The sequence below is a fragment of the Thamnophis elegans genome, chromosome 5 (genome assembly GCF_009769535.1).
Source record: "Thamnophis elegans isolate rThaEle1 chromosome 5, rThaEle1.pri, whole genome shotgun sequence".
NCBI classification, from domain to species: domain Eukaryota; kingdom Metazoa; phylum Chordata; class Lepidosauria; order Squamata; family Colubridae; genus Thamnophis; species Thamnophis elegans.
The window spans coordinates 42,329,536-42,343,448 of record NC_045545.1 but is presented as its reverse complement, the minus strand read 5'-3'; the positions used below and the strand labels follow the sequence as shown (position 1 = coordinate 42,343,448).

At 38.7% G+C, this 13,913-nt stretch overlaps 1 protein-coding gene across 1 annotated transcript in view; it reads left to right on the top strand.

Moving 5' to 3' along the window:
• DMAP1 (DNA methyltransferase 1 associated protein 1) overlaps positions 1–13,913 on the top strand; it is a 54,778-nt gene that overhangs the window by 20,556 nt on the left and 20,309 nt on the right. Inside the window, 1 exon segment of the mRNA XM_032218810.1 lies at positions 4,803–4,874. Coding sequence (XP_032074701.1) covers positions 4,803–4,874 — 72 coding nt within the window.

Genomic DNA, 13,913 nt, shown 5'->3' with positions numbered 1-13,913 from the left:
CTTCCGTTTTTGTGTATAATGTAATCTTGCTGCCATCAACATATATAACATCAAAGTTCCATTTCCCCCCCAAATCTTTTTCATTAAACCAAAAGAAATGTTTCTGGTTTTATCTTTATATTCACTTTAATAATCTGTATTAGAATATAAATCCTATTCCATTTTTTTTTGCTTTATCACATGTCCACCACAAATGATAAAGTCCCTTCTTTACATTTACTTTTCCACATTCATTTGAAATACCTTTATACATTCTTGATAACTTATCTGGTGTTAACAATAGATAGCAACAATACATCATCTTATAAAAGTTTTCTTTTGAATTGTAATTTAGTGTAAATTTTAAACCTTTCATCCACATATTCTCCCATTGTTCAAGCTTTACATTATATCCCAAGTTCCTTGCCCACTGAATCATATGTATTCACTTTCCAACTTCAGCTTCAACAATGTTATAAATCTTAGTAATAATAGGTTCTTCACTACCCCATAGTAAGATAGTGAGTAGAAGATAATTGTACTGATCAACTCGGGAGGACCAGAACAATTCACACTGGAATTTATAAGTCTGAACTGCTAAAGCATCTAGCTTGTTGCCAGATAGAAAACTTACTGTTAGAAGATTAATAATAAAAACATTATCTCCTCTTAGTGCTGACAGTGAGTTTCTAAGATTTGGGATAAGTGAGAGGGTTAAAGAATAATTGAAGCCATCACCCATAGGCTACTAGCATGTTCCCCACCCCCACCCGGTTGCAGAATGAGGCTTTCTTCAAAATTGCAGATGGTAAACAAGATTGGATAACTTAGGGGGCAACTTTGTCCTTAAGTGCCAGTTTAACACTTTTTACCTGTCCCTCTTGAATATCTCACTTATAATCTTAAAATGGTGGTTAGATTTTTTAAAAATAGTGTGGAATGGCAATGTGCCATATAATTTGGAAAATATTCTTCCTTTCAATGATTAAGATGGGACCACAGCACAAATTCATATGAAAATGCATCATTCGTGTGAACAAGACTGGCTTTGTATCTGTAAATCCTCTGGGTAGACTAAGATTTAAGGTGTCAAAAATTTGAAATCCATGGCTTCAGTTTCTCTTAGCTTCTTGATCATCAATCCCTGACTAGACAGACAATTCTATTCTAGTTCATGTAGAATTAAGTAGCCATTCAACTTGCTTTAGGTATATCTGGCTGCTTCTCATAGTATTGCCTGGGGTCCTTATGCCTGAATGGAAGTAAACACCTCAGGTTTCCTAAAGGCAGTTTATGTTGTAGCAAAGTGCTGTTTCAACCATGACAGAGTCCATTAGGAGTAAATTATCAACTCTAGCAGGAAACTACTTTTTTTTTTTAAAAAAAATGCATTTTAACTAACAATTTGAATTGAGGGCTGTATCAGCATCATCTTAACAAAGGGAAGTCATTTACCAAAGAGTCAACTGAGGTTGAAGCTTTTACAGCTCATGCTTGCATGTGAGGTACAGCAACTTATTTAATTGCTCTGATGTGGCAAAAGCAGGTTGTGCAGTGGGGAGGGAGTGAACTTGTCCTATGGTTTTGTTACGGATTCAGTGGAAAATTGTTGAAAGGAGATAGTAAGAATTACCCTAAAACTATTCTGAGATTATCTCAAACCCAATAAATCAGGGCTTTTAAAAAAAAGTTTAGATACCTCCACAGTGCTTAGTATACAGGATCTAACATGCATGGCAAGTGATTTGATATTTCCTGTTATTTTTATAATACATTGTTTTGGCTTTGACTGCAAATTGTCCTAGGTGTGAAATTTAATAATTAACACCAACATATTTTGCCTACTGATACGGTGTTCAGGTATTAAAAGGGATTAGTTTAGCTACTCTCCAGTATTCACAAGGACAGAATAACTGGTTTGCTGTTACTGAGCAGGTTTTCTGCATAGAAAATGAGGTTTTCCTTTCCTTGCAGCGTGAGTAAATTGAATTTGATGTCTTTAGTAGCATAGGTTTTGTCCAATACAAGTAAGAATGTCTGAAATGATATCAGGAAATTCTCTTGTGTGTTTCATTCCCTTGACCGTTGGATTTGTCTTCAGTGGATAACTTGATTTTAGCAAATATATGAACCAGCTCATGCATAGTTCATACACCTTCTAAGACAGGTGTGCAGGAGGAGTAAAAGAAAGATCAAGAGCTGATAATAGTTTTATTTTGAAGAAACATATATGAAGTTTCTAGATCATCCCCATTTTCTAGTGAGCTATGAGGGTTTCTGGAGGCGGTATTGTCTTTCTTTTTCCACTAAGCAAGCCTGTGGTATTTGATACCTAATACAGTTGAGCAGTTTCTAAGTAAAAAAATTGGATCACCCAACTGTGAAGAAAGTGGATAAGATCCATCAGCCCATTGAAACAGCACCATATTTTTCTTTCTGATTCCATTCAGATGTAATAGGGTTTTTCCAAGAAGTCATCGTTTGTTAAAATGTGAATGAGCAATGTGATTGTGCACTCTTATCTTGTACACTTTTGCAGTAGAAGCTCTGCAGTTCCTTTTCTATCACTTCTGAAGTGCAAAATAAAGGTTTATGTTTTAGCTATAGGTTTAGTTTCTAGTTCTAGTTTCTAGTTCTGATCAATAGAAAATAGTTAAATGGCATGGTTTCCACATGCAGGAAATTAAAGATAAACTGTGGCTTAAGTATCTTGGTCTTGGCATAGGCTGAAGAAAAAGGTTTGCAAAGACAAGTGTATTTACCGTCATTATTTATATTTGGACCCTGTTTTGTTGGAATGCCACATTATGTCAGAGTAGAATCACTGTAACATTAAAGATGGTAAGTAGATGGTTAGCAAATGAACTGAATATATCCCTATTTGTTTAAATATATCCCTATTTTGCTTTAAAATCATATTTGATATACACAAAAGTATGGATTTCTATAATGACGAAAATTCCATAGCTATCTTAGCAAATGTAGAATTTGCTTGCAAAAGAGGAACAGAATAAAAAAGAATCTATGATGGAGCCTCTTCTCTTGAATTTATTTTTCTGTGCTAGGGATTCACCATATATTTTAAAATTGTAGTTTTATTATGTAAGAATTTATGACATTGAAACATTTGCGAGTCTGCAGTGTTTTTAAACAGCAGATAAATTATATTTTTAGCTTATTATGGGAATATATGGCTAGAAGGGAAATGTTTTTTGTGAAAAATGTAAGGAATGATGAGTTGGGTACATTTGCTGCTGTGTAAAGCATAAGGAGAGATTAAGTTGAATGTTTGGTGTAACTAATACAGAAATTAAATGGTAACAGGATAACACAGATGTAGATACTCGTTTTCTGGAGGTTGGAAAATTCATGTTTTCTGTATAGCAGATGTTCTGCATATTTTTCTTAGTTTACACAATCATGTACATCACACTTTTGAGTTATTATTTGTTTGGGAAACTATAAAAGACAATAATAGGCATGAGGCAAAAAGTTTTACAAGAGGTGTCATACCATGAAAGTTGATATGGGATTTGATAATGAATTTTCTAGTTAGGAACTGAAGTAAAAAGATAAGGTGGCCCAAATCAAAACATTTTGAAATAATGTATTTAATTCCCCTAAATAAATAATATTTGAAGATCTTTGGGCCCAGATTTTAAAGGCCTGGTTAATGTGAGACCTGGTGGATTTTAGTTTATAGGCATAGTGCTGCCTTTAATATAAACAAAACCCATTAGGATGGATTCAGATGTTTTGCCTTATCTGGTAGATGTTAGCTAGTTTTGAGTAATTAAAGAAAGGGCAATTAAAGAAGAGGAATTAAAAAAAGCATCCCACACAAGTTAAATATTTTTTGGAAAAAAATATCCTATTTTATGAAAATATCCATAATTGTTATTCTAAAATTAGTTTTCTGTTTCAGTTCAATAAAAATAGTTTCTTCTGTTAATTTTTAAGCATGCTGTATGTTTGTGTTGTTACATGATTCTAATTCTAAAGTATAAAGTATATAGAAGTATATCCACTTTCCAATTCTATTTTCTTGCTACTGATACAGTCCAAAAAGTGTTAGGTTCATAATGTCACAAGAAAGCTAGACAGCTCCATAGGCTTAATTTTAGTCTATGTGAGAAAATTCTGCAGTGAAATGTACCTGCTTTATCTTGTTGAAAAGCCATTCCAGATACATTTATGTGGGAATGGACACTACTATACCTAAGTATGATACTTGATCCAAGTCCAGGAGTTCAATCTTTGAGCTTTTGTTAAGGAATATTTCTATTTGTTGTTATGCAACATAAGGAATACTTCTATTAGTTTTATGTATCATTCCCACTTTCATTTCTAATGTTTTTGAGGAAAGTTTATGAAATATTAAGGAATGACTGTCTAACACCAAATTCAGAAGGAATATATTGTAGACATGTAGTTGGAACTACATACAGTAGATGCCATGTATCACTATTTGAATGCACTGAATATAATCAAATTTCATTGTTATATCACATTCTCAATTGCTGTGAATAATTTTGAATAGATAACTAACTATATTTGTACTAGATACTGTAGATTGCTGTTATCTTAATGTACCAAAGCCATACTGTTGCAATTTCAATTACATTTAGAATAGTAGATAGGCTTAGAAGCAGTATGGTAAATTAATAGTTCTCATTTCCTATCCATCACATCTTTCTAATTATTCTCAGGAGGATTTTCATCTGACTTCAAATTTATCTCTGACAAGTGTTTTTCTAGCAAGAAACTCTGGTTAGGTTTTTGCCTTACCTTCACATTTTACCTGAATTGTCTTTCTGTTTTAGGCTGTCCCTGAAACAGCTGGCATCAAGTTTCCAGATTTCAAGTCTGCTGGTGTTACGCTGAGGAGTCAAAGGGTAAGTTAATGTGCTAGTTTTTGTATCTAAAGGGATACCTGCTTCCCCTTTTTCATTTCTTGCTCCTTTCCTGTTAATGAACTATTGGAGCATGAATTGCAATACTGTAGTAAATAGCTTCAACTAATTTTTGGAGTATAGACTGTGTATCTTTCCTGTAGTGTGTGTAGTTAATTTGTGTGTGTGTGTGTGTGTGTGTACAAAGAGATGTAATTTAGTTATTTTTTCTTGGAGGGCTATTTCATGACATAAGCTAGGGTAAAAGATTTAATGCTTTTGAGGACTTCTTAAGTGATGAAATGGGTCTATTAAATTTTAAGGGCTTTAAATAAACTCTTTTGTGCTCCTCCTGTGCAGGCTGTTGCACTGTAGAAAATCAGTACAGGTAATCCTCGACAAATTTAATGAAACCAGCCCATTATAGTCGTAAGTCACACAGCTGACAGGTGAAGCATCCATGTGATCACCTCCCTTAATGAACCCCCATCCCTTTCTCCCCGCTGGTCATTAAGTGGAGCAAGGGTGCCTTAAAGGGCCCCAGCGAAGCCTCTAGAAGGCCTAGCTCAGGCCCTGCTCCGGACCTCAAGGCACCCCCACACTCTGAGGAACTCCATGCTCTGCTTCTCACCCCTTGCAATCTCCTTAGGCTTTGGGCCTGCTTTGCCACCCAGCTGGATCCCAAATGCTCCTTCCTATTCCCACCCACCCCCTGCCCAAAATCACCAATCGCTCTCTTACTGTATATCACCAATCAGTTTTGTTGTATATCTGGAAGTTCTGCAGATCGCATTAGGGAGAAGAACAAACTGCTCCATCCTTAGGTCACGCAATCTGGTCTTGGAGCACCATTTTTGAAGTGGTGTAACCCCTCCCCTTAACTTCACAGTAGAGTTGTCAAGGGTATAGCTTTGTTGTGGGCTATGTTTCCAAAGCTTTAAGGGTGGTTGTGTATGATTTGTTTTCAGATGTAAGGTTGGGAAATATATGGAAACTTATATTTAAAGTGAGATTAATCAGAGTAATTCTTAATCATGTATTTGGAATGCTAGTTGTGTGTGGCCAATTTTTTGCTGTTGCAGAAGGGAAAAGGCTCTGGTTTGGTTTTGGAGTCAGACTCATAAGAGTTCACAACAAATCATGGGTTGCTAAGAATATGAACATTAGACTCAATGATTTTTTATTTATTTATATAAATTTTTATTTTAATCAGAAAGTTAAAATGCAAACTCGCCCTCCCCCAAAAGGAAATTTTACAAAAAATAAAACGCAATTAGACAAAAACATTTAAAGAAAATAAAAAAAATTGTGCATTAAAAACAAATTAAAAATGTGTGAGCTAAGAAGGATCAGCCTAATATATCTAGATGTTCAGATAAAGCCAACATTCCCCTCTTATAATGGGCATCCAATAAGAGATAACAAGTGACATTGCATGTGTCACAACATCATGAATTGCCTATGGTTCACATATGCAGCCGAATTTAGAGGTCTATCTGATGCCCCCACCATTTATGATCAGCGTATAATGTGGCAAGGATTTTGATTAGTCCAAGTGGGCGGTCCAGATTTAAGTTTATGGCAATCTTAGGACTTTTACTAATAAGGTTCTCCTTCTGAACTGAAATTGAAACTGATATTTTGTTATCCTAATTAAATGTATTTAGGTAAATTTATTTACAGTCTGTCAGGTGCCTCTTCGTTTAATAATCAAGAAAGAAACCACTCAACTCCATGTTTCAGAATTAAGTGTACTTTTACTAATTACAAACGATGAGAAGCAAAGCAAAGCTGAGTCTGAGTAAAAAGACGCGAAAGCAATAGCTATCATGTATGACTCAATCCCCTCCCCTTGGCACCCCAGTTCATAGTCCAATAATAATTCAGCCAACCGTCAGGTGGGAGATGTCTTCAAAAATCATCATCAGGTTGGAATGCTGGACAGTTGGCCTCGGCGGGAAACTCCCTTCTTCCACATGCACAGAGAGATGGTCAGAATAACTCCTAATAACAATCCTCCAGTACATAATGATTCCCCTCCCAAATACCATGCCGCCCCTCCCGTTTCAATGGCAGCCGAAAAGCAGCAGCGAAGCAGAGGCTGACACAGTCAATTTATCCATGCATTCATCCATGTGTTGCCTGAACCAGTCATCCTCAGTAAGGGCCTTTTTTAGGTTAGAAAGAAAGTCCTCAGTGACCTCCACTTTAGAAGTTGTTTGACTTCTAGTAACAACAGGAGCAGCGAGGCCCTTTGTGGGAATGACAGGCTGGACGACACTGAACTTTGAACAGTTGTACTGAGGGAGCCTGGACAAAGCATCAGCCATAAAGTTTTTCCCTCCTGGAATGTATTTCAAGGTAAAATTGAATCTATTGAAATGCTGAGCCCAGCGCATCTGCTTAGGAGAAAGTTTTCTGGGGGTTCTCAGTGCTTCCAAGTTTTTATGATCAGTCCACACCTCGAAAGGGTGCTTGGAGCCCTCCAGAAAATGGCGCCACGTGGATAAAGCCCAGTGAACAGCAAAAGCCTCTTTCTCCCAAATGGCCCAACATCTCTCCATGTCGGTTAGTTTGCGAGAGGTGTAAGCTCAGGGTTGTAATTTACCTTGGTTATTAGCTTGAAGTAGTACAGCTCCCACTGCCACATCACTGGAGTCAGCTTGGACACAAAAGGTGCGTCCATGTCCGGGTGTTTGAGAACTGGTTCCTCCGCAAAGAGGCGTTTCAATTTCTCGAAAGCAGCCTGACAGTCCATAGTCCAATCCAGCGGTTTGCTAGGTTTAGGCTTGGCCCCTCCTTTTGACTTAAGGAGGTTAGTTATAGGGAGAGCTATCTTAGCAAAGGAGGGAATAAATTGACGATAGAAGTTAGCAAAACCCAAAAACTTCTGCAATTGCTTACGTGCACATGTGGCCTCCCACTCGGTGACAGCTCTGACCTTAGTGGGGTCCATTTCAATTCCCTTGTGGGAGATGTGATAGCCCAGGTAATCAACCTTCTCCTGATGAAATTCTCACTTGGACAATTTGGCATAGAGTTCCGCCGCCCGGAGTTTTTTCAGAACTGTGCGAACAAGTTTCATGTGTTCTTCACGTGTTTCCGTGTAAATAAGGATATCGTCTAAATAGAACATTACGCCTTTGTAAAGATGGTCATGTAAAACCTCATTAATTAACTGCAGGAAGACTGCTAGCGCCCCCTGGAGGCGAAATGGCATTACCCGAAATTGGAAACAACCAAGGGGGCAGTTGAAAGCAGTTTTCCATTCGTCCCCCTCTTTAATTCTGACTCTATAGTACCCTTAGGTCCAATTTAGTGAAAATTCGGCCCTTCCCCAGTTGGGCCAGCATGTCCTTCATCAGTGGTAAGGGGTACAGGTTCTGAGCAGAGATGCAGTTTAAATTTTTGAAGTTCACACATAATCTGAAGGAGCCATCTTTCTTTTCCCTGAACAATACTGGAGCTGCCACCTTGGGCCTTGCTGGCTCAATGAAGCCCCGTTCCAAGTTTTTATCAATAAATTTCCTCATTTCCTCCATCTCCCTAGGGGTCATGGAATATATTTGGGGCTTGGAAGCTTTATTCCAGGTAAAATATCAATGGTCAATCAGTGGGTCTGTGAGGGGGTAAGATTTTTCACTAAAAACATCCTTGAGGTCCCAATATTCCCTTGGTATTCATTCCTCCCCCTCATCTTCTCCTGCCCCCTGGCTGCCAGTGAGGGGGGTAGTAGTATCAGAGGCTGGAGCTTCACCTTTTCCCTCTGGGGGGTGTGGATGTTCGAATCCGCAATCACCCCTCCCTCCAGTTTATGTGCGGGTTCCATCTATGGAGCCAGGGGAGTCCCAGAATAAGGGGCCGGTCCATGCCAGGCGCTACAATAAAAGTTATTAGCTCTGGTGGGTACCCATCCACATCTCGATGGGTTCAGTGGAAAAATGAGCAGGACCGCCTCCCGCAATAGAGCCATCTATTTGGCAAAAAGCAATAGGGATTTTTAAAGTCTTTAGTTTCAAGCCCAGCTTCTCAACCATTTCAGGGCTTATCATGCACGGGAATACCCAGAATCTAAACAGGGCCAGAAGTTTTTTCTGTTGCGCCAGAAGAGGGCACTCTAAGCTCAATGGGGATAAGCATAGGGCCAGAGTGGGAACTTACCCAGCGATGAGAAATTTCATCATCAGTGTCGTCAGACGAGCTGGGGCTTTCGTCTCCCTCCTCCTCTGGCTCGAAGCGTCGAGAAACATTTTCAGCAGCGAAGGCGGCCTCCTTCTCTTGCTGGAGTCTTCTCAGGTTTCCTTTCCCTACGGGAGGGTGGACTAGATTGGGTCAGCTTGACGTGGCAATTCACAGCCCGATGCCCACTCCTTTCCACAGCGGAAACAAGCGGAGGGCTTGGCTTTGCCTGCAAAACCTCCCCTGCCCTCACTTCTTGGGCGGGTGGCTTTAGGGGTGCTGGGGGGATTTCTCAACTTCTCCCTCTTCCATGCAACAAAGCCTGATTAAGTCTAACTCAATGTCTGCAGTGTTCTCATACCAAGCTTCCAAACAACGGGAAGGTGTTTGTTTATGCATTGCTGGTAAACATCTTTATCCAATCCATCAGCAAATTATCCAGCAAGGCCTCTTCCGACCACCCCCTCATATAGGCTGACAATTCCTGGAATTCCTGCACATAGTCAGGCACAGTTTTCTTTCCCTGTTTAAGGGCCGTAAATTTCAGCCTAGTGCGACGCTCGGTCAAAGGGTCGTCGAACCTTCTCCTCATGGCTGCCATAAATTCATCAAAATTCCTCAGGAGAGGGGAATTACTATTATGTAGTCCGACCATCCAGTCGGCTGCTTTCTTCTCTAAGGCCATTCTCACTTTAGATTATCTGTCCTCTAAATCAGGCCCATATATTTCCATATAGTTCCAGACCTGAATAATAAACAACCCGAGATCTCTGGGTTCTCCATCATACTTTACGCTTAAGGGTGGGACCTTAGCCATCCGGCGTCGCCTCCCCCCCTGCTCTTTGAATGTCTCTAGCTGCAGGGTGGGGGGAGGTTGGTTTTGGGTTTTCTTGTGCACATCCCCCTTTGGCCCCTCCAGTCTCCCTTAAGCTATGCAGTGAGTACCTTTTCTCCAGTTCCTCTGTTGGTTCCCTTTCCACAGCTCGCTCATCGAATTCGGCGTTCACTCCATGCCTCTTCGAGGAGCCTCATGGTGTGGGAGATTTTGTAGTCTTCCTCTCCAGAGCCACTCCAGTAAGCCGCTAGCTTTTTCTTTGGCCTCTTTCTCGTGATTCCAGCTTGTAATTCCTCAGATTCCTCTTTCTGTCCCATACCCCAAGGTCTATCTGGGACGGACGGCAGGTTCTTCCACTCTCAGTTCGGCTAGTGTTTCTGTTAGAGATGGTCCTGCCGTTGCACCCAAGTCGTCTTCTTGGTCGCTTTCATGCAAGGACATTTTCTTTCTTTCTATGAAGGCACCCCCCTCGGTAGTTGTTTGCTTCGGGTTGGGTGCGAGGTGAGATTCAGCTTATTGTCAGGTGCAACTTCATTTAATAACCAGGAAAGAAACCACTCAACTCCATTTGTTTGAAATTAAGTGTACTTTTACTAATTACAATGAACAGTTGCGAAGCTAAGCTGAATCTGGTTAATTAGGTGCGAAAGCAAAGAATATCATGTATAATTCAATCCCGCCCTCCTTAGCACCCCAGTCCATAGTCCAATTATAATTCATCCAACAGTCGGTGGAGATATCTTCAAAAAACATCACCAGGATGGAATGCTGGACAGTAACCTTCGCGGGAAACTCCCTTCCTCCACATGCGCAGTAAGATGGTCAGATCAGCGTCTAGAATCTTCATCCAGCACATAATGATTCCCTTCCCAAATACCCCCCCCCTTCCCATTTCAATGGCAGCCGAAGCAGCAGCAAAGCAGAGGCTGACAGGAAACCTGCTTAGAGTTTTGGAACAATATTATTGGTTTTCTAACTTCATAGGGGAGTTTCTATGAAATCCACATATTTTAAAGTTGCCAATGTTGAAAAACATTGCTCTTAGGCTTTGTCTAGTTTGTTTCCTCTACAAATTTTACACTTTCTGTCATGTCCAGCCAGTTTATCTAGCATACATGGATAATTCAGCATGCAGGCTTATTGGACTTCCCATTTCTGCTAACAGGTCACCTATATCAGCCTCTTTCTATTTCTGTTCCTTATTGGCAAGATTTAGAAATAATGTAGAATGGAACACACACAAAGTTAGATAGATATGGAAGCTTTGGAGAACAATTGGGGGATTTGTTAATTGCCTAGATTAAATCCTCTTCAAGTTCATATTCCATCTTTCCATTTAATGCAGTAGAGAAATCAGCATGAGGTGTATTTCTTAAGAATAAGGAACGTTTTTTTTTTTTAAATGCCTAGGCTTCCTGCCCTCCATCATGCTTTTTAGTTTTTGGGCTCATGATGATCATAGAAATTAATAGGTGTATTTACTATAAAACACAGTATATTTTATGCAACTATGGTGCACTCTAGTAGAACACTTCCCAAGTAAGATCAGCACATATATTGAAATATTTCTTATGTGCAGAGCTGAATTCAGGTTTGGTGAAACTGCACTTGTCAAGAACCTTCTGTTTTGGAGAAATGCATGCTAGTCTCACTTCCAGGGCAACAGTGATGTTATAATACAGACATTTCATTTGTGGTGGAAATGTGCTGCCTAGAGAAATTTGAAGAGATATGAGTACTTTTAGCTGCAGCCAATTTCTAATTAAAATTTAACTGCTGCCTTTGATTGTTAAAGGACAAAATTTGGGTGCTATTCCTGTGTAGAGTACTTACATTTTCCCTCTAGGCACTTTGTCTTTTATTTCTCTTTGCGATAGTAAGATATAGCAGCCATTTTGTAAAACGTTTTGTATAGCTTCCAGTGTGCCAACTTTGATTTTTTTTTAAATACAAAATTTACTTAAAATCTTTTAAAAGCTGGAGATACTTTTAAAATGGTGTTCCTTTGATTCTCATTAGTATCAGCTCAAACTAGAATGAAAACATGCAATTGCTTCATGTTAGTAGTTCATAAATTTATTTATTTTATTTTTTATCTTTTTATTAAGACATGATTTCCCCTGTGTAAATGTATATTGTCAGGTGATTCTCCGTCACCCTTCTGAAGAGACTATCAGAGAAAAAGTGTGGTGTGTGTGTGTGTGTGTGTGTGTGTGTTTCTGTTTCAAAGTTGCATCATTGTATCGATCTCTTGTAGGGCATGTGACAAGAGGGCTGGATTCTAACCTGCTAAATCTTTGATAATGAGGGAAAAACAGTAGGATGAAAGAAAGTTCTTAGCAATCTCAGATCCATGGAGCACACTGGGGAATGCTGAGGTACAATTGTTTAGTTCACAGCTGGACACCTTCCACCAAGAAAGGCTTCCAGCTGGTAGTGTTACTTGTTACCTGCTAACTAGGATTTTGTAGACAAATTGGTGGTCAGACCAATTAAAAAGAAATGGGGGGAGAGGGAGCTTTCCTTCCCATTGATTCACATATCCAGCCTCACTGGCTTTTAAATATTTACTAGCCAACCGAGCACTTTTTTAAGCATTGATTAATGAGGTACAATCCACTGTGGTGCTTGCTTTCTCTGAGCACAGGGAAGGAGGGTGCAGGCTAGGACTATTCAAGACAAAAGTGCATTTCTGCCTGTGTTTAGGCACAAGGGAAGGGGTCACTTGAATATGTGTATGTATTAAATGTGCCTTCTCAATATTTGAACTTGTCCCCCTATGAAATGGCTAGATGGGATGCCTGTTTGCTCTTCTGCAGAGGCTCTTTGTCAGCTGCCTTCCCTCTGACATTAATGCAAAGCCAGACCTCATCAGCTGCTAACAGGGGAAACATCTGTCTTTCTTCGCTTGATCAATACTGTCCCTTCAGAAGCTGAGCCTTCAAAGCAGTTACATAAAATGCCAGTAATATTTATTTGGATTTGATAAATTTAATTACTTGGGACAATTAATAATTTATCTCTGTAGTATTTATGGTGTTACAAGGCATTTTGGTGAGATAAGCTAATGGTAATCGGCACCTCTTTATTAGCTGGAAATTGTGCACTGTTATGGGGGAAAACTTCTGATGGATAGAAAGATGAAGTGCTTTAGTTGTTTTTACTATCATGTTCCCGTAGTAAATGTAGTGAGAGCCAGAGTCCACTATATTAATGAAGCTAGGTGGATATGCATAAATGGAATGTCATCTGAGTTACTCACAAGTAGTAAGCCCTGATGCAATCCAATAAAAGGGGTTGGTTTCCAGTTCATCAGCTCATAATGCAGTGGCCCTCTAGCCTTTTAGTAAAGGTGACCGTTATGAATTTTTATGTGGTAGAGAGACATGCATGGAAAAGATTATGTCAAATGTTGTTGTATTGGCAAGCTCTAATTTCTTTATAGGTATAATTTAATATGCTCATATATTCATATATTTTAAATATTAAAGCCAATTATAAATAATTATAATTATTTTTAAAAAGCTATTTTATGATAGATTAAATTACAGCCAGTGAATACATTTAGTATTATTATAATTATTTTAATTACTATAAATTTATCCATCTATATGCCTTTGAGCACAGAGTTGTTATTCATCTTAAAAAATAAATTGAATTCATTTTAAACCTTACAATAACATAGGTAAGCTTTATAAAATGAAGGCAATGTCTCTGGTTCCTGAGGTTTTTTTTTTAGAGAGGAACAGTGGTAGTTAATTTTCTTGTTCTTATTTCTTCTACTTGGTACCCCATAAATCATAGCTTTTTCTTTTTTCTGTTAGCATCATTATGCAGTCAGGATGCATATTTTAGCTGCAATCCTGTGTGTACTTATTTGGACTTAAATATTGGTCATAATAAAGATAGCTTTTTACCACACTTATATAGACTTCCATTGTTAACATTAAAAATGGAAATATTTCAGAGGTCATTCTCTTAACTTTAAGCACTGTACCAACTTTTACTTTTATTTTCACTTGCATTCT